This window comes from Zootermopsis nevadensis, unplaced genomic scaffold (genome assembly GCF_977971745.1).
Source record: "Zootermopsis nevadensis isolate Lab colony 2312 unplaced genomic scaffold, Znev_1.0 Znev_ptg000022l, whole genome shotgun sequence".
Taxonomy (NCBI): domain Eukaryota; kingdom Metazoa; phylum Arthropoda; class Insecta; order Blattodea; family Termopsidae; genus Zootermopsis; species Zootermopsis nevadensis.
The window spans coordinates 11,198,404-11,224,171 of record NW_028259154.1 but is presented as its reverse complement, the minus strand read 5'-3'; the positions used below and the strand labels follow the sequence as shown (position 1 = coordinate 11,224,171).

The window sequence follows — 25,768 nt, the reverse complement described above, 5'->3', positions numbered from 1 at the left end:
GAAAAAATTGAAATTTTTCAAAAATTGTTGAAATTTTAAAAAATTAAAAGTGGCTGCAAATGTCATGAAACGCGAAGAAAAATAAAGATTTTCTAAATTTTCGAAAAAAAATTTGAATTCAGAATTTTTCAAAAATTTTTGGTTTTGTGCGCTTTTTGGACGATTTCCCACGTTTTTCGATTATTCGAAAATTTTCGAAAAAATTGAAATTTAAAAAACTAACCTAACTTAACCTAACCTAACCTAACCTAACCCTAACCTAACCTAACCTAACCTAACCTAACCTAACCCTAAACTAAACTAACCTACCCTAACCTAACACTAACCTAACCTAACTTAACCTAACCTAACCTAACCTAGCTTTTTGGACGATTTCCCACGTTTTTCGATTTTTCGAAAATTTTCGAAGAAATTGAAATTTTTCAAAAATTGTTGAAATTTTAAAAAAATTAAAAGTGGCTGCAAATGGCATGAAACGCGAAGAAAAATAAAGATTTTCGAAATTTTCGAAAAAAAAATTGAATTCAGAATTTTTCAAAATTTTTTGGTTTTGTGCGCTTTTTGGACGATTTCCCACGTTTTCCGATTTTTCGAAAATTTTCGAAAAAATTGAAATTTAAAAAAAGTAACCTAACCTAACCTAACCTAACTTAACCTAACCTAATCTAACCTAAACTAACCTATCCTACCTTTTGGACAATTTCCCACGTTTTTCGATTTTTCGAAAATTTTCGAAATTTTTTTCGAAATTTTAAAAAAATTGAAAGTGGCTGCAAATGGCATGAAACGCGAAGAAAAATAAAGATTTTCGAAAAAAAAATTGAATTCAGAATTTTTCAAAATTTTTTGGTTTTGTGCGCTTTTTGGACGATTTCCCACGTTTTCCGATTTTTCGAAAATTTTCGAAAAAATTGAAATTTAAAAAACTAACCTAACCTAACCTAATTTAACCTAACCTAACGTAACCTAACCTAACGTAACCTAACCTAACCTAACGTAACGTAACCTAACGTAACCTAACCCAACCCAACCCAACCCAACCGAACCCAACCTAACCTAAGTTAACGCAGCCCAACACATGCTTACCTAACCATTATTACTTATTCTAACGTATTGCAATGTAGCCAAAAATAACCGAGCCGTGCGTAAGATAAATTAGACTTACCGAAACGTGACATGGTGTACACGCGTGTTCAAGCGTGACAAAGCGTGACTATGCGTGTCCATCGCTCACGTCGTGACAAGGGATTACCATAGGTGTCGAATTGTGACGAAGATTTACAAAGCGTGATCAAACGTGATTAAGCGTGACAGAGCGTGATGAAGCGTGACTAGGCGTGGTTTAGAGTAAAGGCGTGACGAGATGTTTCCAGAAGAGTCGAAATATGACGAATTTAAACAATGCGTGACAAAGCGTGACGAAGCGTGACAAGGCGTGATTTACAGTGAAGGCGTGACGAATGGTGCCAGAAGAGTCGTAATATGACGAATTTAAACAAAGCGTGACCATGCGTGACGAAGCGTGACTAGGCGTGATTTACAGTAAATGCGTGACGAGAAGTGGCCAGAGTCGAAATATGAGGAATTTCAACATTGCGTGACCATGCGTGACAAAGCGTGACGAGTCGTGACGTACCGTAACGGCGTGACGAAGTTTTTCCATATGTTTCGAATCGCCACAAAAATATTCAAAACATTACCGAACGTAACAAAATACACAAACCTAACCTAACATAACATAACATAACATAACCTAACCTAACCTAACCTAACCTAACCTAACCTAACCTAACCTAACCTAACCTAACCTAACCTAACCTAACCTAACCTAACCTAACCTAACCTAACCTAACCTAACCCAACCCAACCCAACCCAACCCAACTTAACCTAAGCTAACGCAACCCAACACATGCTTACCTAACCATTATTACTTATTCTAACGTATTGCAATGTAGCCAAAAATAACCGAGCCGTACGTAAGATAAATTAGACTTATCGAAACGTGACATGGTGGACACGCGTGTTCAAGCTTGACAAAGCGTGACTATGCGTGACCATCGTTCACGTCGTGACAAGGGATTACCATAAGTATCTAATTGTGACGAAGATTTACAAAGCGTGATGAAACGTGACTAAGCGTGATGAAGCGTGACTAGACGTGATTTAGAGTAAAGGCGTGACGAGATGTTTCCAGAAGAGTCGAAGTAGGACGAATTTAAACAAAGCGTGACGAAGCGTGACTAGGCGTTATTTACAGTAAATGCGTGACGAGAAGTGGCCAGAGTCGAAATATGAGGAATTTCAACACTGAGTGACCATGCGCGACAAAGCATGACGAGTCGTGACGTACCGTAACGGCGTGACGAAGTGGTTCCATAAGTTTCGAATCGCCACAAAAATATTCAAATCATTACCGAACATAACAAAATAAACAAAACTAACCTAACCTAACCTAACCTAACCTAGCCTAACCTAAGCTAAGCTAACGTAACCCAACATGCTCACCACCAGTACTTCTAACGTATTGCAATGTATCCAAAAATAACCGATCCTTACGTAACAAAGTAAACTCGCCGAAACGTGATATGATTATCACGCGTGCTCAAGCGTGACTATGCGTGACATGCGGTCACGTCATGACGGATTACCATAAGTGTTCAATTGTGACGAATATTTTCAAATCGTCAGCAAACGTGACAAAGCGTGATGAAGCGTGACTAGGCGTGATTTACTGTAAGGGTGTGACGAAATGTGGCCGGAAGAGTCGAATGATGACGAATTTAAACAATGCGTGACAAAGCGTGACTTGTCGTGACGTACTGTAACGGCGTGACGAATTTTGGCCATAAGTTTTAAATCGTCTCAAAAATTTCAAAACATTACCGAACGTAACAAAATACACTAACCTAACCTAACCTAACCTAACCCAACCTAACCTAAGCTAACGTAACCCAGCACATGCTAACCACTATTACTTCTAACGTATTGCAATGTATCCAAAATAACTGAGCCGTAGGTAACATAATGTAAACTTGCCGAAACGTGATATGGTGATCACGCGTGCTCAAGCGTGACGGCGTGACTATGCGTGACGTGCGGTCACTTCATGACGGATTACCATAAGTGTTGAATTGTGACGAATATTTACAGATCGTGAACAAATGTGACTAAGCGTGATGAAGCGTGACTAGGCGTGATTTACTGTAAAGGCGTGACGAAATGTGGCCGGAAGATTCGAAAGATGACGAATTTAAACAAAGCGTGACCATGCGTGACATTGCGTGACGTGCGGTCACGTCATAACAAGGGATTACCATAAGTGTTAAATTGTGACGAAGATTTACAATGCGTGAGCAAACGTAACTAAGCGCGACAGAGCGTGATGAAGCGTGACTAGGCGTGGTTTTCTGTAAAGGGGTGAGGAGATGTGGCCAGAATAGTCGAAAGATGACGAATATATATTAAGCGTGACCATGCGTGACAAAGCGTCACTAGTCGTGACTTACTGTAACGGCGTCACGACGTGTGGCCGTAAGTGTCGAAACGTTACAAATATTTTTAAAACATTACCTAACTTAACAAAATACACCATCCGAACCTAATATAACTTAAAATAACCTAAGTTAACCCAACCTAACGTAAGTTAGCCGAACTTAACCTAACCTAACGTCACCCTACTCATCCTAACCTAACTTGTCGTTACTTCATCTAAGGTATTGGAATATAGCTAAAATTAACCGTACTTTACCTAACATGACGTAAGCGTGCCGAAGCATGACTTAGTGATCACGCTTGCTCAAGCGTGACTAAGCGTGACCTGCGGTGACGTCGTGACTAGGGTTTATACAAAAACCGACTTTTGAAAAACCGGTTTTCGAATTCCAGTATTTCCAAAAAAAAACCTCTTAAACCGGTTTACGAATTTTTACAAAAAATAAAACAAAATATAGTTGAAACATTAAAAAATATTTATACTTATTTTAAATTTTTTCAGTTTATTTAATATTTATGGAACTATAAAAATATAACAATAAAATATACTCTATACAAAACCAAGTAAAATCTAAAATAACTAAAATCCATACAAAATATGAATTATAAACTATGTCGGTTGCTAGATCCAAGTTAAAAAGTTGTAGCCTCTCCGAAACTAATTTTAATGTTTTCATAGCATCGCAGGAACTAGCTATTGGAACTAAGCCCAAATTAAAATCTTCCGCAAAATGGTGTACGTTAATATTGAAATATCTGCGATTTCTTTTGCTAGTCACTCATCTAAAGTTATAGAATTTTTTTCCCATTCTTCTTAATACAATCCAATTCATTTATAATTTCACGTTTGGCATTGTCATAAAACTTATGAATGAGATCCATTACTCGAAAGTTATTTTTTGGTAATGAATATCCCCGTTGTTGCAAAGACTCTCGTATGAACGTGCTTGTTGTAATGCTATTAATGGACAATCCATCCATTGCAGAAAGTTTTGCTATAATTCCTTCTAAACTGCTCTTTTCCACGAAATTAAAAATAGAACGCGTTTGTGGATTTGCATGTCAAACATTCGCCTGACTCATGAAGATTAGTTTTACTACAATATGCTTGTGCCCGATGCGATTTCAAGTCAAAATATTAACGTTTTTAATTAATTAATTAACTAATTTTTCCATATTAATTCTAGTATATAAAACCGGTTTTTTAAATTTTAAAAACCGACAAACCCCTTGTACCGACATCCTATTTTCAATTTTCATTCTTCCCTATTCATTCACTGTCATTGAATTGTGGATTTCCTTTCATCCTTTTAATTCTTGGTCATTCTCTTCTTTTCCTTCGTGGTAGCATCCATTCCAGCACATGTTTGGACCATCTGTTTTGTGTCAATCTTTGAATGTGCGAATACTGTGATAATTGTTTTGTTTGTTGTTGTCCAAAATATAATCGTGTAAACCAAATTTTCTCTCAAATTACAATATTCTGAATTTTCCGTAGAATGTGTATTATGACTTTTTTTAAACTTTGTCGTACATAATCGTCATTTCATACCTTCCTCAATATGAAATAAATACTAGTCATTAGTGCAGAGCTCTTGTCTTGTTTCAGCTCGGAGAGAAGGGCTCTGGCCTCAGGTCACGTGGAGAGGTACAGGACTTCTTCAAGATCCGTGATCGATGCCTGGAGGAAGGAACTCTGTTTGAGGACCCTGATTTCCCGGCAGTAGATTCATCGATATTCTTCAGCAAGACCCCGCCCCGACCATTCGAATGGAAGAGACCCATTGTGAGTTCACTCCCGCTAACTCTATAGAACAGAGTACAATTATTATTCAGTATGTCAGTATCATGAAAGTCTCTAATGTTATTTAACCTTGTAGTTCATAGCTGTGTTTATTAACACCAACATTGAACTGGAGAAAAAAAAACATTTCAGTCGACTTGACATTGCAGTGGCGAGCATTTGTTACTTACATCGCTGCATACATTTATTTTATTGATATGATATGACTGATTTTGGGTCATGATGCCGAACCGCTCGATATGCGCGTAAAACTGTGAATGTTGATTGCAGGAAATTGCAGATAACCCAGAGTTGTTCGTGGAGGGCGCCACCAGGTTCGATGTACAGCAAGGGGAGCTTGGTGAGTGACGGGAAATTGGACCGATGCTAGGACAAAGTGGTTTTGTCAGCAGAAGAATTGGTTAAGGTCACAGCTGTCGATGAAAATGTCAACAGAACGACAGTGTTTACTTTGTACAGAGTAGACACCGCAAAATTCTGCGTGATCGTCGCACCAATAAAATCATTTAAAGTTCTCTCTGACGCACTGTTCGGTTTCCGTCTTGAAAAAATAAACCCGTGCCCTTTATTATCCAGAAAAGAATATTATTTAAAGGTACGTCAATACTCTTATTTTGCTTTCACAGTTTATTTACTGTGTTTCTTTATTACGCCGTCTCCCTTACAGGAGGTTGGCGACATATTATGAACAGGATTATGTTTTTTAGGCAGGTGATACAGAAGTGGTTTGCCATTGCCTTCTTCTGTGTTTATGGAGTGCCACGGGGGGAAGCCCCGGAGGAAAACTCCGTGTTGCCTGGACCACGGCCTTGCCCAACACAAGTTAAAAATTCGGGCACCGCCGGGAATCGAACCCGAGACCCCAGGATTACAAGGCCAGCGTTCTAACCGCTAGACCACCGTGGCTGTCTGTTTCTTTATGAAACACTGATTACATAATTTTAATCTTATCAAGTCCTCTGTTTCGCATTTAAAAAAAATTAATACTACCTGATGTAGTGTCATTTAATAAAAAAAATACTTAATCTTTTAAGTTAATATATTTTATGTAATTCATTGCCGTGTACAGTAGTACAGTACCGTAAACGTATGTGACGTTTAATTGTGAAAGCAGATAAGTACGTGACGCATTGCCGGCTGGCTGCTTGCGAGCCGCATCGCATGCGCAATGTTGGTTAAATAAGAGGTTAGGTTAGGCGTAAGAAGTGTTTCACATGTGCGAAGAACGGGGGGAGATGCCACGGAGACTTGTTTGACGTGTTGCTCGTTGCAGGCGACTGCTGGCTGCTGGCAGCCGTTGCTAACCTCACTCTCAGCAAGGGATTGTTCTCGCAAATAGTTCCTGATGATCAAGGCTTTGGGGACAAATATGCTGGCATATTTCACTTCAGGTATGTGTCATGATTCTGAAGTTGGTCGGCCTGGCAATATAAACGGGCGGAAACTCCATTGTCTGTTGAGTACGTTTTTCTTTTACGCGATAGGGAATGAATGGATCATAAAATATAGCACAGGTGTATTAAAAAGTTTTTAGATTTTAATGTGAATTGATTAAAAGTACGCTGTAAATTATAACAAAAAGGGAAACATATTTTATTAAATATGTTTCTCCATTTTATATGTTATTAGAGGGGCTTGATGTATTTGAAATTGGTACGTGTAAAATTCATTAATTGGGAGGGGACTGTTGTTATTTATGCAGGTTCTGGCAATATGGACGCTGGGTGGATGTCGTAATAGATGACCGACTGCCCACTTACTATGGGAAACTGGTGTTCCTCCACTCATCGGAGCACAATGAATTCTGGAGCGCTCTCCTTGAGAAGGCATATGCAAAGTGAGTAGAAACGCTACAGCCAAGAAAATTACTTAATGATCTGTTATGGTTTCATAACTTTTGTCGGATGATGTCAGAGCTCATTCTTTCATCATTTCCTGTTTAGTTTCTTCTGTGTGTGAAAGGTAAGAGGTTCATATGTAATTCTGCTGGTGGAACTTGGAAGGTAGTCTCTGAGAAAACCAAAAAGTAGATGGAAGTAGATATTGCGACTTATCTTGAATCTGAACTTGATGAACCTGGGTCAGGATCATGTCTGATGACAGTATTTAACTTTAGGTTTCATTACCACACATTTGGTGGTTTAGTTGATCAGATATTGAGTACCTGTGTTCAGATCTGGACCCAGGTCTGAGGCTAGCTCAACCAGGGAGCAGAATCTAGTTTTCAAAAGAATGTAGTTTTATAATTCAGAGGATGGATAATTTTACATTTTTTCTATACTTGGTTATTTGTAAAATGATGTCATTTGTACAAGAAAAAATGTGGGTATTAGAACAACTGCTCGTACCATGGAAATGTTTTGAAAATTTGGTTACGTGTGACGTGTAATTAACATAATGATGCTTTCAGGCTGCATGGATCGTATGAGGCGTTGAAGGGGGGAACAACATGCGAAGCAATGGAGGACTTCACAGGGGGCGTGACAGAAATGTACGAGCTGAATCAAGCTCCTCCGAACCTCTACAGGATAATGCTGAAGGCATATGAACGCTCATCTCTGATGGGCTGTTCAATTGAGGTATGGGGCAGTATGTATAACCCACGACAGACAGACCACTGCGAACAGACTAGCTAACACCTAGGTTCAGCTATTGGTAATTACTCAGTAGTTACCTACGTTGTCAAGAAATGTTCTGCTTAGGAATCGCGGGTTTCATTACCGTGTTTACAAAAACCCTACGTTGAATCCTATTCTGAACCATTTTACTCAAGTCATGTCTTCATTATCTATTCTCTGATGCTTTTTAATATTGTCTTCCCATGTACGTCTAGGTCACCCAAGTGGTGTCTTGGTTTCTTCAACCAAATTTACAGAGCCCCTCAATATATAATTTTCTCCGAGCTCGTCTCCATTTTTCTTAGGTCCGTACTTGACGTGAACAGACTGAAAATGTTTGTGATAAAGTGTAAGGTTAATTCTGTATGTTTTGTTTATTTTTCGCTGCGTCACTAAATGGATCCTGCACACTCACTATATTAATTTGTAGCCTGATCCAAATGTCCTGGAAGCACATACCTCAGAGGGCCTTATCAAGGGACATGCCTACAGCATAACGAGGGTGAAATATGTCGACATACAGACGCCACGCAGCTCAGGGAAGATTCCCCTCGTCAGAGTACGTAATCCGTGGGGAAATGAAGCTGAATGGAATGGACCGTGGGGTGACAAGTGAGTGAATTGCCAAGAAAGATTTGCCGAATCTTTTGTTTGCTATCATAAGGTCTGTGTGCGTGCCCGGCGAATTTTCAAGTGAACATTACAATGAATATCATTCCACCATATTTGTACATTATGATTTTCTACTTTCAGTATTGCCAACATGAGAACTTTGCGACCTTCTGATATGGGAACAACGCTGGTCCTAGTAGCATTACCGTGTTTACTTCCCTTGTTTATCAGGTCTCCTGAGTGGCGATTCATTCCAGATGAGGAGAAGGAAGAGATCGGCCTCACGTTTGATGATGATGGCGAGTTTTGGATGTCATACAAAGACTTCCAGACGCACTTCTCGCGGCTTGAGATCTGCAATCTGAATCCAGACTCGTTATCTGAGGAGGAAATGCTCAGATCAGACAAGAGAAAGTGGGAAATGAGCATGTTTGAGGGCGAGTGGGTGCGAGGTGTCACAGCTGGAGGCTGCAGGAACTACCTTGGTGAGAATTCGTATGGTAGCGTTTTATACTAGGGTTGTCTGCATTTCTACTGTGGTAGAAATAGCCACACAGTGTTGAGGCTAGAAGGAACTTCCTGTTCTGTACATTTTAAAACAGTCTTTATGATCTCTTAACATTCACTGTCATGTCTGTGTCAGCGGTGACGTACTGTCGGTGCCAAACAATTCTTGGAAGGTTACTTCATCGTAACAGTCATCAGCCATGTATGCTGTATGGAATGTAATTTACTGAATTAGTCATCTTTTAAACTCAGGTTGTCTGTGAATGTGTTTTTGTTTGGAATCAAAAACAAATGTTTAGGTAAGGTAAAGGCTGATAGTTTCTTAATATAACAGAGGGAATAATTGTACTTAATTGGTGGAAAATATGTTAAATGTTGCTGTCATGGTCTCGTTTCTTATTTCAGAAAAAAAGTTAATTGAGAGAATGAGACTGTTGAATCTAATGTAAATACCAGATGTTTAGGAAGTTGAAAAACAACTGTAAAATTGTCTCACATGCCTAATGTCGGCCTACGCTACAAGTTAATTCTGAAAAAAACATGGCCAGTGGGTTAATGTCCTTCAGACTGACATAAGATGTAAGAAACAAAATGTTAAGGAAACTTATTTGCAGAGCACATTCATGATAAGAAGGAAGAAAGTTTTATGTTTATGTAACTCTTGCATTAGTTAGTAAGAGTGCAGGAAACTAATTTTTTCACCACTGAGATTTGGAATTTGTGGTTGATTAGTTTTGATGATAAATGTCAGTAGTTGACAGTAGCTGAGTATTCTGTGGTAAGGTCAAAAAGACAGTGTGACAAACAAGAAAGTTATCTAGTAAGTTAACTCTTACACCTGAAATAGAAATTACATGTCTTCCTATAAAAATTAAATCCGTGGCTTAATAGCTCCAGAGAGCCGAAGCCGACTAGCTTGACTGCTGGCCTCACGTTCACATGCGTAAGCAGAGGTGAACGATCGTCAATGTTGCCAGTAGATGGCAGAAGCTGTATATGTCTTTAGTTACATCATCTGCTGGCCACCTAACACAAACAAATCAGAATTTCATGTCAAGAGAACCTCAATAAATAAGAAATTTGTGATGCTTATTGTTGCTGTAACATTTTGAGGATAAAGGGTTAAATAAGAAGGGAGAAAGAAATTTAAGGGGAACAAAAATTGGTTTCTCAGCAGGTCAGCAATTTTGAGAGACTGTTCCACAAGCTAACATGTTGCAAGATTATCACTGAAAATTTGAACAAAAGCTACCAGATAGATTTGCATATTCCTCGGTTACAGAAACGTTCTGGCACAACCCACAGTATCGAATCACATTGGAGGACCCAGACGATGAGGATGAAGACAACAAGTGCACTGTCATCGTGGGGCTGATGCAGAAGAACCATCGGTCACAGCGCAGGATGGGCATGGAATGCCTGACCATTGGGTTTGCCATGTACCATGTAAGAGAATTCTGTGATTTTGTGTTTAGATCAAGTAACAAACTATACAACACAAGATCTTTCTTCAGCGATTCATACTTGCCAAAGTGATTTCGTATTGTTATAAAATCTGATGGTTATCCACCAACCACTTTATTTGACAACTTGCTTATTTCAGGTCTCGATCGGTTTACTTTTCTTTCAGACTCGCCAAAACATTACATATTAGTAATCCTCTGCAGTTGATACAACAGCAATAATTCTGATTTGTAACATGCAGCAAATGTTTGTCTTTGTGGCAGCTGCAAGACCCAGATAACCTCCCAAAACCGCTTGACCTCAATTTCTTCAAGTACAACGCGTCTGTCGCACGGTCCCCGTCATTTATCAACCTACGCGAGGTCAGTTGTCGCTTCAAGTTGCCACCTGGTGTGTACTGTATCGTTCCTTCCACATTTGAGGCTAATGAAGAGGGAGAGTTCATTCTGCGGGTCTTCTCTGAACACACGAACAATATGGAGTAAGTAGCTGGTTCCAGGATACAGAGACTTTCTTCATTTGTCATGAGCCTTGAAGTTTTATCGTGAAAACCAACCATTGGACCTCATCCTGAGTCTGTTTGACATTTTCACATCCTGTTTCCTTAAGATAAGTTTTAATATGTCTCCAGAGTTCATACGAGATTTTTCAATGAAGACTTTGTATACTTTTTTCTCATGAATGCTAGAACCGCCGCCTCGATCAAACTAACGAGAGTATGGTCTGTGGTGTTCTTTTCTAGTGATGGTAAAGAAGGGATTTGCATAACAACTGAATAATTATGAACATCTTCAAGGAAATCACTGTATAGTGACAGTAATTACTTGGTTCAATATTTACATACATGCATATCTCATGATTAAATTTAAAACAAGGAACGTAAATATTTGTGCATTTTAGTATTTTGTGGTTTGTGATTCTTTCTAATATTGTACAGTTTTGTGAAGTTTTGGATATATGAGTTCAAGCTTTCGCGGCGACCGAAGTTGATGAAAGATTCTTGGGCAACAAGCCGCGTCAGGTGGCCGAACGGTGAACAAACCATATCTTCTGCCAACTTCAAGGAACAGACTGGTTACCCAGCAGCCCTGAGGATGAGAAAAGAGATTGTTCTCGAAACGTTGGCAGAAGATACCGTTTGTTCACTGTTCAACCACCTGACGCAGCTTGTAGCCCGAGAATCTTTTATCAAGTTTTGGTTAATTTACTGCCTCCATATTTTTCTTCTGCTATGAAGATAAGACAGCTGGTTACTCTGAAACTTAATGAGGTTTTGATTTCAGGTTCTCACAATTTGAAGATGATTGTCTTCTAAGGTACTGTAATGTGTAGACTTTTAGAAGTTTACTGATATTTCAGAAATGCGTAGCCTACATAATCAGGTCTACCCATTGGTGGAGGCAGTACGCACCTCAGAAACAATGGTAAACTACCAGACTATACCGTGCAACATCCCAAAAGACATTCACTTTCTTTTTAAGGTTGTTGCAACTGCACAACCATGAAAGTTCTGTGTTGTGTAATGAATAACGTGAAAATTCAAATTTTAAATGAAAGCGTATGGTGGCGATTGCCATTGTGTTGCAGCGACAAGCAGTTTGACATTATTTGTGTCTTTGCAGGGAGAACGATGAGGAGGTCGGTCTTGGAGCAGTTGACGAGAGAGTGAGTATGCTGACAGTGTTCCATTTGCATGTGGCACATTTTCCACATCAAAGCATGTGTACTACGAGTATCAGTAAAAAAAAACACTAGGATAATAATAATAATAATAATATTGCATATACTAAACAGTAATTTAGAATGAATGATTGGTTAATTGATGGGTTCACTCGCCTTGCATGGTTATGTGCAGCTATCTGTTATGCAAAAATGGATCCAATAAGAACACATATATAAAGAATAAAATGTAAGCAAGGAACTAACCTAACCTAAACATGGCAGTGGTATTTCCCTCTAATGGGATGTATATTTTCCTTTCATGAATTATGGCTGACATTGGGCTGCTTGAAGGATTGAAGTTCTTTTAGGAGTGTTCATATTTTTATCCCCATTCTTGTAGTTAAAGGTTTTGGACCTCACCTAGTTCCCTCCTGGTGCCTTTTCCCGGGGAATAATGTTACCAAACCGAAGCTGACCGACCACTCCTATATAGTACCAAGTTTAAAAATATTTGGAGTTTTATATATGCCCCTGAGTGGTGTGTACATGACAACAGCTCTATAATGATCTTTTAATCTTTTATCTTTTCTGTTTTGGTCATACTGAAAGGAGTGACAGTGTTTCTCATTCTGCATCGCCAGTTTATGAGCTCTAGGTGATATTTCAGGCTATCACAGTGGCATGTATGACGACGACCGTCTTTTGGAATTTTACGCTGTGTAGTATGGTAGAAGTTTCCCAATGTTTTAGAGGTGCTTGCTGCCTCCATCATCAGAAACTACTCACTGAAACACTGGTAAACTTCTACCAGACTTTTAAGCATCCAAGAAGTCATCTTATTTCCAGCTCTTTGTTATATTAAGCAGAAAATATAGCTCAGTAATGTTTCTTAATGTGCGTTTTAAGAACACTGTTGCTTATGTCACATTGTACTTCACCAATGTGAATTTAAAGAATAAATTGTGTTATTCTGAAAAATACCTCTGACAAAAATAATGTCCACAGTTTACAGAAGAAAATGGTAGGGATCGTCAATTATAGTCTAACCTTCATACAGTAACATAGAAGCTACTTTGGTACATAGGAGTTATATAATTACATAGAGACTGATAGAGTAGTGTTGTACGGAGACCGTTAAATGTGTTTCGATAGTCTTTATGTTTGTCGATTTTGATAAAATTGATCCTGATTCCAAAAGAGCACAACTCCTAGCACTTTTACAGTAGAAGGCATGCGTTTGTAGTAGATATGAATTAGATTTTCCTGCATGTAATGTAGCGCTGTGATGCAGAGATTTCAAGGGGCACAGACAGCTGTTCTGACAGTCATTACATTTACTTTCTGAATGCCATTCACCTGGCAGCTCAATATCACCCGCTTGCCCTCGAACTCTCTCTGTCTCTCTCCCACTTTCTTACTCACTCCCATTTTTTAATCAATGATGGAACGTTAAAATGTCTGTAATGGTTTGTCATCTTTGCACCAGTGCATGATGCAAGTCCATGTGTATCTGAAAAAAAGAAACCTCCATGTGTATGAAGTCTAACCGCACCTGAAATGTTATTCATGTGCAGAGCCCATCTGGTAATGAATGTACACAATATTTCAGCTGTTCAAGGGGGAAAAGACATTGCTTAAATTTTATGTACAATTAAAATTTATGTTATCATAAGTACCTTCATATACTTAGTCTAAAGTGTCCAGAATATCACAAGTTTTATTGAAATGATCTTGACAGAAATATCAATGTATGATTTGAGGTTTTCACAGCGGTGATTATGAAGATTTCTGTCTTCTGGGTTGTTGCGCTGTGTAGTCTGGTAGATGTTATCAACATTTCTGAGGTCATACTGCCTCCGTCATCAGAGTATGAAGATTTCTGTCTTCTGGGTTGTTGCGCTGTGTAGTCTGGTAGATGTTTACCAACATTTCTGAGGTCATACTGCCTTCGTCATCAGGACGATGAATCACAACAACCTAGAAGACAGAAATCTTCAGAAATATTGATGTTCAAAACATGCACAGAAAGATTATACATTTGCTGGTCTTCGAATGAGTCATGTCGTCTATGTCGCCTGTTTAGAGTAAATGTTCATTCTTGTCTCCCATCACCTTCCATTCTGTTCCCCATCTAACAACAGTTGTTTGTAGCTTTGATTAACAATGTGCTTGTTAGTTTGTAGTTTTCTGCCTGCTGTAATGTGCCATCCACCATCTTATAGGTTTGTGACACACCTGATGGATCTCCGCATGACAAGAGGCATGTAAGTCATCTAACCGCTCACTCTGTGCATGGTTCTCAACCTGTGTCTGCAGAAAAATCTGGGAAATTCTTTTTTTCCATTACTTGTACTAATTTTAAACTATCAAGACACATGTTGTAAATCCATGGATCAAATTTATGTTCACTTTTTGGTATAAAATGTTACAAGCTTTCAATGAAGGAGAACAAGAAATTCACATAAAGTTTTGGTTGAAAACATTTTAATGAAAGAGACAATTTGGAATATTGTATGTAAATTGGTAAATATATTAAAATGGTCTTAAGAGAACTATGTTTTGTTTGGACAGAGGTTAATGATTTTTGTTACTGTACAACAGCTTGATGGAACTGAGCACCGTACCTTTAAGTCGTAGTAGGACAACAGTTATTTTGTGAAAATGTCTTAACTGGTCATTTCAGGATACAAACTAGACACTTTCATGTTTTTCTTTTCTGACTTGATGGTAGTGACTACTTAGTAACCTGGTTGTCATTCTGACTGAGATGAATAAACAAAACTGAGAGGGGAACTTGTCCATTAAGTAAAATAACCATTATGAAAGTTTGTGTTTAAAGAGACATAGACCACTATATCATATTGTTATGAACAGCTTTGTTTGATATTGTTTTACGTACTGAACTATAAATGCACTAATTGGGGAATGTTGTATATTATTTGTACTTGCGTGTGATTCCTGTCATGCATTGGATTGCAGGTGGCGAACCAACCAGAACCAGAGGAAGAAAAGACACAAGACAAGGTGAAGGAGTTCTTCCAGAAGATTGCAGGAGAAGACATGGAGGTTGACTGGATGGAGCTGAAGGAGATCTTGGACTATGCCATGAGGAACGGTAATGTACTCTGTTCACAGCAACTGAATTTCATCTTGACGTGCACAAATCTGGGATGTAACACGAGTCCAGACTACACATATATCACACCTATGTTTGGTGATGTCCAGCTACATATATGGTGGAATTATTTACGATTATTTTTAAAATCTCTGTGATTTGGAAAGAAATTATGTGGTTGTAACAAAATTTGGTTCATGAGATATACTTTGAAACTTGTATATGATGTGAAGCTTTCACGGCAGCTTTCGTTAATAAAGTCTTCTCAAGCTGTCAGCTGTGTTAGTTGGTGATCAATCGCCGACGTTTCGAGGACCATCTCTGTCCTCGAAACTTCAGCGATTGATCACCAACTAACACGGCTGATGGCCCGAGAAGACTTTATTAATACTTTGAAACTTGTCAGCAAATTGTGATTTGAGCCTCAGTGGTATTTTGGTCAGGAATTTCTATTGAACTAACCATTATGTTTGGTATGCCTGAAAACAATAATTCATTGCTCTCTACTAGAAGCCATTTTGTAAGAGCCAGTTATGCTACCTCAGAATGAGATTTCTGATACTTCAGCACACTCTGTATTGATGGAAAAATAAACAAAAGGAGCTACGTGATATCTAAGAACACGGCAAAAGTACCCAGATTACTGGTTATACTATCAATATATGATAAAGTTTAAAAGTGAATGAAGTATTTTTAAAATGTAATTTTGTGGTTCTTGGTGACCATGTGTTTAGAGCAGGCTGCTGCTTTATGATCCATGGTCTTTAGTTTGATCAAGATATATGGTGGGCTCACTTCGAACATGTGTGTGTGTATGTGGAATTGAATCGTGCTACATCCCATTCTGCTTGAAAGAGCTACCAGCCAGGTGAGCCAAACTGGGTAGACTGTCATGTCAGGGGCTGAAACGTGTTGAAACATGTTGGACTAATATTCACTGCAGTTCTTTCTTCTGTAGTGGACAGTATGCAGTTCGTATTTCTTCATTTCTTAGTAATTTAGATGAATTAGGATAGTTTAGTGAGCAAAGTAACTGCAATGGTCAGGAGTGTGGACAGGGCTCTGGAGTCAGTACTAAAACCTCTGACTCCGACTCCTTCATAAAAGTTTAATATGTTAATAATGGTAAACCTACTAAAATGGTAAATGGTACCATAAGAGATTTCATCACCACCACTTGAATCATCAGCCTACTTTTTATACTTATAACCTATATTTAAATATACGTCTAATGGTTATTGCAGAAATTGGTTGATTTGTAGACAGTTTGTATTCTTAATGTACTGGAGCCAAAGTTACAAAGCATTATTCCCACACCATATGGCTCAACGTGTCATTGAATCGTGAGAGGCCGCCAGCTGCTCACACGGTAGAGAAAGTGTTCAAATAGTATTTTCTTAAGATTTTATCGAGGTCGGAGTCGGTGTATTTTTTACCGACTCTGACTCCACCTAAAATTACTCCGACTCCACAGCCCTGAGTGTGGATCACTTTCTTGGCCGCAGTGTCCAGGAAGATTCTCCTTCCTATCCAGTACATACCAGGGTTTCTTTCTCATACAATAAGTTGGCCAGAGCATGAATTTTATTTGTTTGTGGTTTATTCATCGATGCTGTCAGTAGCTCAGACAGTATAGCGTTAAATGATAGGATGATTAATGAATTGAAAAAGATATGGAAGTAAGTGATCATGGCATAATTTGTAGGTACCGTCTCTGGACTGAGGAAAACTATAAAGAAACCTCAGTCAGGATAGCCAATCTATAGGCCAAGATTTAAATCTGTGATGTCCCTAATGTAAAGTAGGAGTGTTGACCACTCTGAATCTGACCATTGCAGAGTGTCTACCATATTTATTTTATCTCGTAGCATAGTTGTAGGTGGCTGAGATGTTAATGTGGTTAGTACTGTGCTGGTAGCTGCTTTCAAATGGGCGAGTCAGGTTTTTGGGGGCTGTTCCTTAACTCTGTGTGATCCAGATAAGTGAAGAGATGAATGAGAAGGCATAAAGGATGTGCAGACACTTCCATTGAGCTTAAATGCAAAAAATGAATGCATTGTGGAGAGGTCATGTCTTTGCGCGTGTTTCGTCTCTAAAACTACTCAGTGGATTACAGGGGAAATTGACATACATGGTCTAAAACTGTAAGTTTCAGGAGAATTTTAGTTTTGGTAGTGTGGATCAAGTAAGATTTTGTACAATTTGTAAAAGCTGCTTATCAGGTTAGAAATTGGTACAGGATATAAAATATAGATCTGAGTAATGTCTTAAACTTTTGCCAGTCCCAAGTTTAACCAACTAGCTTTCATTACACTTTGTTCAGACAGCACACAAACATTTTTTGACATAGTAAATATTTGAAGAAATGCAAGGAAACATAATTGTCTGAATAGAATGCCATATGAGTGGTATTAAACAAAAAAATTATATTTGAGCTTAACACCAAGGCCATTGAGCTGTTCTGTATTGAATACAGTGAATTTGGTAAATATGTATGCTTCCTTGGAATACATCTTTCTACTGCTGTTTAAATTGATTTTGAAGTTCTAAGAAATATTTCCGTTGTCATGCTCGTTCACAGTACTTTTGTTTGGTTTAGGGCAAATTTTCATTAATTTTTAATGAAGGAATTTAATATTGATTGTGATGGACAGTTTGAACAGTCACTTTATGTAAAACTCTAAATTTTGAGTCTGAAATAATGTTCATCATACTTGAAAAATTATAATATTGAGGTGGCTTTGTAAAATTCAGACCCAGAATTAAATTGTTAACCATTTTAGCCACTTAATGGCCAAAATTAATTTCTTCAAATTTTTATTCTGCACTGTCTAGCCAAAATATCTTTCAAACAAAATGTATAAAAATCAATTTTCAGACCTGTTATAATATGATGTACTGTACATTCCTTCAGAATTCTGCATATTTATATCTCTTATGTCAGTTACACCTGTTTTCAGGTGTGTTGCAGAACACAGTTTTCAAAGCTTTTTGGATGGAATGTTAAAAGTTTAAAAGCAAAAAGATGAGACAACAGCTATGTGTTTGCACATCCATAGCAAAGAGCTGAAGTCTGTTGTCTGTACTGTAGAAAACGTTTCACTGATTCTATAATCTAAAGACTGCTTAATTATCAAAACAAATCTACTAACTCAGAAAATTGTGGTAAAATTGGTAATACTGGATCACACAGGGTTGAGCAGGATGTAGTGAGAGACTTACACATTGTTCTAGAACACTGAAATGTCTGCAGTGTAGCAGTCAGCCATTTGTTACATCTTGTTGTAACAATTCTTGGCACTAGCTTATGCATGTAGATGGACACTGCTTTACGTGTGTCATTTTGGCCACACTTCTCTTCACAGTTTGTGGCCAAGAGCCTTTAAAGTGAACAAGTTTGTCTTACTCGGAGCATGGGGGATTATTGCAAGTGGTGTGTCTCTTAATTTATCCACTGAAGAAATAATGAACATATTGAGGCTCGCAGGGTTGAGTGATCCAAGCTGTTGGCTTGATTATCGACTTGCGTAGCGTCAGCACACGTTCACACACGGCTGGAAATTTGACTGATGTAAAGTTACACTGAAAGTTTCCAGCCACTGGTCTGAATGTTTTAACAAAACAGTTACATAAGTTAGTCAGCCATCAACCTACATTTTTAACACAGTTACACAACATGATTAACACTACTCAGCTTCCATGTGTTGCAAACACAGCATAACATAGTTTAATGTAGTGGCAAAGTCTTGTTATTCTGTGACTCTTGGTTTTATGATAAGGAGAGGCGCCGAAGTGCTCCAGTAGAGATTTTCCGCACTCACATATTATCGCTGATTAAACATGCATGGTTTTATGTAGAAAGGATTATTGTATGTGTTCTGAACTTTAAAACAATTATAATGTGTGTCAATTTATGTGAAAACTATACCAAAAATTCTGTAAATGACTTGATTCACGTTACATTGTTCAAAACGGCGCAGTGTGGTTTGCAAAATCAAATGGAAAAACAAGCCAATTTAGCATTTTCTGTAATTGCACGTTTTATAACCAAACTCACTAGTTGTGTCTGTAATCTGTTATTGGCTTTGTCTTCCATCAATCACATATAAGTCGAGGCTTGAAGTACGTTTTCTTTCACCAGGAAATGATGGCTTTTGTGTGGTTAGAATTGGTATCAGTCAGCCTACCTGTTTGATCAGTGATTTATGAATAAAATTAATGTTATTGTACAGACTCTGCATTAGTGCATGCTGCAGTATTTTATAACCAGACGTTGTGACTGTAACTTTAAGGTCATTATTCCTGAATGTTTCCAGGAGGCTCCCTACTGCATCATCAGTATGTTTCCACATTTTGAATGATCATAATGAAAGTTTTGCAGCAATGTGAGGATTATTTCTGTATCTTGAAGGTGATATTTAGCATTGAACAGGTACACCGTGGGTAAAAATGTTTGACGTACGAGTTAATGTGTCGCATGTAAAAGTGTTAAAGAGCGCACAAGGATAAACTTTTATCATTTTTACAAAACCATAGGTTTATTGGTATTCTTTATGAGAGGAGCACCCATTTGAAGTACATACGAAGACATGCAAATTAGAATTAATTGATAGGCAGTGTATGTGTGTGTATCCCATTCCAATGAAAAGTTCATAAGTACCATCTGTTCCTGCTTTTCTTCTCTAAGGGCAAAACACACTAACCTGAACTCATCGTATGACACCGTATCAAGAAGTAAGTTGTTCCTAAACATAATATCTGAGCCTGAAATTTGTATTTAATAAAGTTATATACTTTTTTCCAGAACAATATGCTTGATACAAGTCCCCACTGTAGAGATACTTTTAATTGTTCAACCCTGATGATGTTTCCTGTAGCAGAAGTTGTCCCATTTTAATGCGGGTGACCTCTGCATGGAATTCATAACATGAAGACGTAATGAGTAGATCAAGTCCGTCTGCATGTTATAATTTCAGAACTACTCTGCTGATTTTGATAAAATTTGATAATGGGAAAGAAACAGTTTTTGGGTGAATTTCGTTTTATATCGTATAAATTCAAAGTAAACCCCGTTATCTTTTTTTGGACCATAATTAACACTTCAGAATTTTTCTCAAAAGTATTTGATCATTCAGAACCTTCTGCTATGAAGTATAAGTGTCATTTGTATCTTTAAATTTCATTGTAAATATTATTCTGTATGATGAATAATTAACAAAATACAAAGCAGAAGTCAGTATACTCCTGTGGAGTGCGGCATCTTCACTGTAGATTGACTTCTTAAACAGATTTATATCTGCAATAAATGAAAATCAAGATTGTTGACAGAAGTTCAGTAGGTGAATTAAGTGCCTCTAAACTCAACAACTACCAAGTGATACATACTTTGGATATTTAATGATGCTGTTTTAACTGAAAAGGTTTTAGAGCATGAAATGGAATGGGAACATGATCATAATTGTAAAGAGAGAATGATCTGAAATGAGACCAGTTGTAGACCATTGATAGTTCTGTCCCAGCATGCAGCTTCCTGTTGACCACAGGTGTAGCGTGTTGAAACTAACCAGCCTGCTGAGTCAGCGTACTTGGTGATGCAGAATGCAGCACTGCAGCTGTTTGAAACCTGTCTGTTTCTACTAGGTTAATGGTGGCTTTGTGTGTCCCAGGGTGTGCATGTGGTGGCCCAGTTGGTAACCCAGCATTGACACTGCATGTGAATGCTGCTGATTGCTGTCAGCCATTTAAATTGCATTTGTCTGTGTGTGTGTGTGTGCGCGTGTGTCTGCTTGCCTGCCTGCATGTAGCCTGTTGAAACACAGCTTCCATCTTCCATAGTTGCTATTGGCGAAACAGACTTTTGCGTATCCAGGCGTGTGTTAGTCACAGTTACGATATTGGCCATATTGTTCGGCCAGTGGTGTAGCAACATTTTCGTTCACCATTTTCAAATGCAGAATTTTATACTTCTGTGTAGTTTTAGTGACATCTGGGGAAAAACATGTTAATATAGAGGAATCCAATGCGAAGACTGTGGTTGTGGAATGATGTGATATTCATACCACACTTTAAGAAACTAACTCTACTTTTGTAACCAAAAGGTTCAGTACCACTAATATCTTTGAATATGATCCTTGGCCATTTTAGTGCAGATCACATACTCCCAACATGTATTCTTAAAATTTATTCTGATACTATCTTTCCATCTGATTTTTTATCTTCCAAGTGGATCCTTATGAAGAAGAATTATTGTTTCCCAATCCAAATCCATATCCAAAATTCTTCACTTCTTTCCTTAAAATGAGCCTTGGCATAATTTTTAATTTACCTCTGTTAGAGTCTCATCCAGAGGAATGAATATCCTGACTGATGATTTTAATTCTTTTCTCTCTCGTACTATAATTTTACATTATATAATTCATTTAGCTGACGTAGCACCATTAAGCTGGCCACATTAAACTAAGAGGTCAGAGTATCCTGGGTACCGAAGGGTCTGTCTGCATGTGGTGGTTGTATCAACTAAGTATGTGTGACTGACGTTCCATCTGTAATTGCTGTTTGTTATGATTGTTACTAGAGCTGCCCGGTAGGTCTAGTTCGCAGGACTCGGTCATCACCATGATCCTTTCCGTCTTGTGTGGCGTGGTGTGTCGCGACACGCCTCTCGGCCAAGCATTCGGTAAGCAACGTCACACAGGTTAAGGTGCCAGTGTGTGGTGTGGCTTATTTAAAGCAGCCTAGGATGTCCATTTTGTTCAGAATTACAGAGGTAAAGTGAAAGATGACTTGAGTTGAAGTTGGATGCAATTCTGGACTATTGGTCACTTAAATCCACATTGATAGAGAAGGGAAGGTAAGAAAGTTGAACATTAAAATGCACAGGCTCAGGACAACATATGTAAAAGTTTGCTTTTGTTGAAATGTGCTGAGAGGTTTTCGACTGAACATTTAGAATGTTTATGTACAACATTTGTGAAACACAAACTGCAGCGTGTTCAGTAACGCAGAACAATATCTGTGGGTGGTAGAGCCCATGTGGATCCATCCAGTACCATCTCTCAGTTAGCTATATAATCTTTGTATTCCCTTAAAAAAATGTTGATTATCATCTGTGAAGTTAGTTACAATGAAAGTTTTTTTTTAATGCTGGGGAAGGTGATTTAGTAGTTTCAGGCTTTGGAGCTGAGAGATTAAACACTTTCCAACTCCCAGGAAATTTTTTTATGTAAATTGATAGATGCACCAGTGTTTCGATGCATCAGTGTTTCACTCTTTTCCTTGAGGTAGCTCTTACAATATACAGCTAACTAAAATGATAGCCTCTCAAGATTTGTAAAGTAACTACAAGATCTGAGACGCCCATTACTATATACAAATATTATAATTTTGCATCCGTAAGTTATATATGGGTGTGGAACTTGGTCTCTTGTCTTATAGTAAAGGCACATATTGAGGGTGTTTGAGAATAGGATACTGAGGAAAATACTTGGATCTAAGAGGGAGTAAGTGATAGAGGTCACAAAAAATTGCAATTAAAGGAAGACAATCATCTGGAGAGTCTTTAAGTTCTTTAAATGAAGTGCATTTAATTAAAGCGTAATGTGGAAAGTGTGTCTGTCTGTGTTTTTTATCTTTGAAATTATTTCATAGGTTGAGCATAACTTGGTATTGGAAGATCTACACTAAAGGTTATTGGATGCAAGAAGTTCAGATCACACTTTATCAAAGTTTTGAAAAATGAATGTGTAGTGAAACGTATAGATCAATTTATTTTGAAATTTGTTTTCAATATGGTGAATATTTCAAACCTTTTCATACAGAAATAAGGGATTTAAAACCTTGTTCTATTTGGTTACTGGCTGAACTTTAATTCCAGTGTTACTGGTTTAGCAGTATGCTGCTGCGATACAGGGTCGACTAGACTACAGATAAGGCGCAACACTTGGATATTAAACGTTAATAAAATATAAGGAAAAGTAATTTATTTTTACATGATTAGCTTTGTCAACAGTGCAGTACTTGTACTCTATGGAGGTAGATTCATGCTTCCATTAAATTGACGTGAAAAACAATGAAGGTCTCAAAACTGCACAGAATGTATTTAGAATATGAGAATGCAACTTCTCAGTTTTATTAATATTTCATTGTTCTGAACCCTGAAACATGCTGTGTGCTTTGATTGCTTAACATTGTGACAGTAATGTAAACTACCATTTTAGTGAACTTTGTGTTGTCAAAGTGTCCAGTCTGGTGAAGGTTTGTCTGTGAGTGTCTCAAGCTAAACTGCTTTCTTCAATTTGTGATTGTCATCTTCGTGGGCCATACAGCAAAAGAGAGATGTGTAGGATGTGAGGCGATACCTAGGTTTATGTTGAGCTGAGTACATATTATTCTGACTGTCCTGCTGTTCCGAGGTTTAACGTGCAACATGCACACGGTGGCCCATGTGGATCATTATAGAATTTCTAGTAGGTGGAACAGGTTACCAATAAGGTTTTGGGAGAGAATTTTCAACAGTCAACCTGGGAGGGTTCAGTTTGATATTTAACCCTATGATTCACAAGGCTATTTTCCATCTGACAGTATAACATTTTCCCCTTTATTCCAAATTGAATAAACTGTAAAAAACACTTATTTACCCAAAAAATGCTGTGTAAGATTTCCCTTTATTTTGTGGTTTGGAAGTAAAGTAGGACAACACATGAAATACTGATGTTTAAAGTGTTAAATTACGTTTTCAGAATTATCCTCATTAATTGGAGACAAAAATGAATCATGGCATGGTCAGTTGAGTTGACCTTGCTGTGTTATAAAAAGGAGGGTAATCATTTTTTTTAATTTATAATTCTGATGCAATGAGTACAAAACATAATGAGGTTTCTATGCATTATAAACTTTGAATTAAAAGTTATAACTTTTACTACAGAATGTAGAAATATGGTAGCTGAAAGACACTTTATTCCTTCCTCAGCTGCGAAAATGGTATTTTGCATGCTCTTTGCTGATCTTGCACTGCCATTTTGTTTTATAAGTAGTGGTAAATTTTGGCTTTAAATATGTATGCATTGAAACATTTTGTCACAAAATTCACCCCATAAAATTTGAATGCATCTTACTCCAGAAAATATGGTTCTCAGATACAGCCTGCTGAATATTTTGTAAACATTTTCAGAGTTAATCTGTTAAGTGGATCTCTTACACCGAAGTTTGCAGGTGGACGAGAAAGTTAACAGTTTTGTACAGCCTATTTTGTTTTACGATGACCGTTGATTTTCAGCTGTGATGTAAGCTTGTACAAATGAACTTTAAAAAATTTACCTCTCATGGAATGTGTGTTTGCTAATGTGTACAAAAGTGTACATTTAAAAAGTTCATTGTGACAGTACTGATGACTGAATTAACATCATTTGCTTGCAAGAACTAAGTAAAGTACAAAATGAAGTCTACGGTCAAACAAGGATAGCAGTGGTTTGTTCAGAGTCTAGAGACAATTTGTGAAAACCCTGTGTGAGACTACTACATTAAAAGTTTATATTTTTCTATGAGATTTATACTATACTTTCTCTATATCTTTGCTTCTGTTACTGACATCGGAGCTCAGTATCTTGCTTTCCACCATTACTCTTTATCTTCCTTCTCATACGCTAGAAGCCACCATAAAGTAATAGGATTCTACATAACACCACTCATTTTTCTCATATTTTTCAACTTAAGGTGTTTTTTGTTGTTTTAGGGTAGGGGGTGCAAAGCAATTATATTTTGAACCAGGGTACCTTAGTATAACGTCTATGCGGTAAGCTGGATGACTAGAGTATGATTCCAGACAGAAAGTTTATTTTCACAGCCTCCTATCCAATGAGTAGTGGGGTAGGGGATTTCTTTCATTGGTGGTAAAGCAACGAGTATGAAGGCGACCACTTATCTCATCTAGTGTCGAGGTTAAGAACGTGGCGTTATACCTCCACTCTTCATACGTTTCAGTGTGGTGCTGCATTAGGCATGTGGTTCTTAATTAAATACAGGGACAAATTTGCCTTTTTACAATTATTGTATGACAATGGATCTTTGATGTGGTTCGTTCATAGATACTTTGATGATGCTGCATTTTATGTAATTTACTTTCAAATAAGTTGAGTGATTACAATGCACGGTAATCTGGAAAGGATGGTGAAATAGCTTGTTATGACCTGTTTCAAGGTATTGTTAACATTTTCTCAGAGGATAATCATGAGAACCTTAATCAGATGATCAGTATTCCAGCGGAGACTAAAACTGTGTACCTATGAGTACAATTAGGTGCTGCTCTAAAATAAGTAGACAGAAAAGAAAAGCAAAGATTGGAAAATTAACTGTAATACACTAGTTTGTAAAGAGTCTATGTTCTTGTATAAGGTGAAGCTTTTTGCAGCGACTGAAGTTGATGAAAGATTCTTGGGCTACAAGCCTCGTCAGGTGGCCTGTAGCCCGAGAAACTTTCATCAGTCTATCTTCTCGTT

General features: G+C 37.8%; 1 protein-coding gene across 14 annotated transcripts in view; it reads left to right on the top strand.

Annotated features, from left to right (window-relative positions):
* Positions 1–25,768, top strand: part of CalpA (calpain A) — a 75,057-nt gene that overhangs the window by 43,748 nt on the left and 5,541 nt on the right. For 11 of the 14 annotated variants that reach the window (XM_022080218.2, XM_022080213.2, XM_087353849.1 and 8 more), the window contains 13 exons: positions 5,103–5,279; positions 5,568–5,637; positions 6,571–6,688; positions 7,000–7,134; positions 7,708–7,876; positions 8,346–8,527; positions 8,759–9,012; positions 10,317–10,480; positions 10,762–10,979; positions 12,121–12,163; positions 14,383–14,424; positions 15,140–15,275; positions 21,850–21,951. In XM_022080218.2, the coding sequence (XP_021935910.2) occupies positions 5,103–5,279; positions 5,568–5,637; positions 6,571–6,688; positions 7,000–7,134; positions 7,708–7,876; positions 8,346–8,527; positions 8,759–9,012; positions 10,317–10,480; positions 10,762–10,979; positions 12,121–12,163; positions 14,383–14,424; positions 15,140–15,275; positions 21,850–21,951 (1,810 nt within the window). The remainder of the gene's footprint in view (positions 1–5,102; positions 5,280–5,567; positions 5,638–6,570; positions 6,689–6,999; positions 7,135–7,707; positions 7,877–8,345; positions 8,528–8,758; positions 9,013–10,316; positions 10,481–10,761; positions 10,980–12,120; positions 12,164–14,382; positions 14,425–15,139; positions 15,276–21,849; positions 21,952–25,768) is intronic. The other 3 variants (XM_022080215.2, XM_022080214.2, XM_022080216.2) reach the window with 3 other exon arrangements.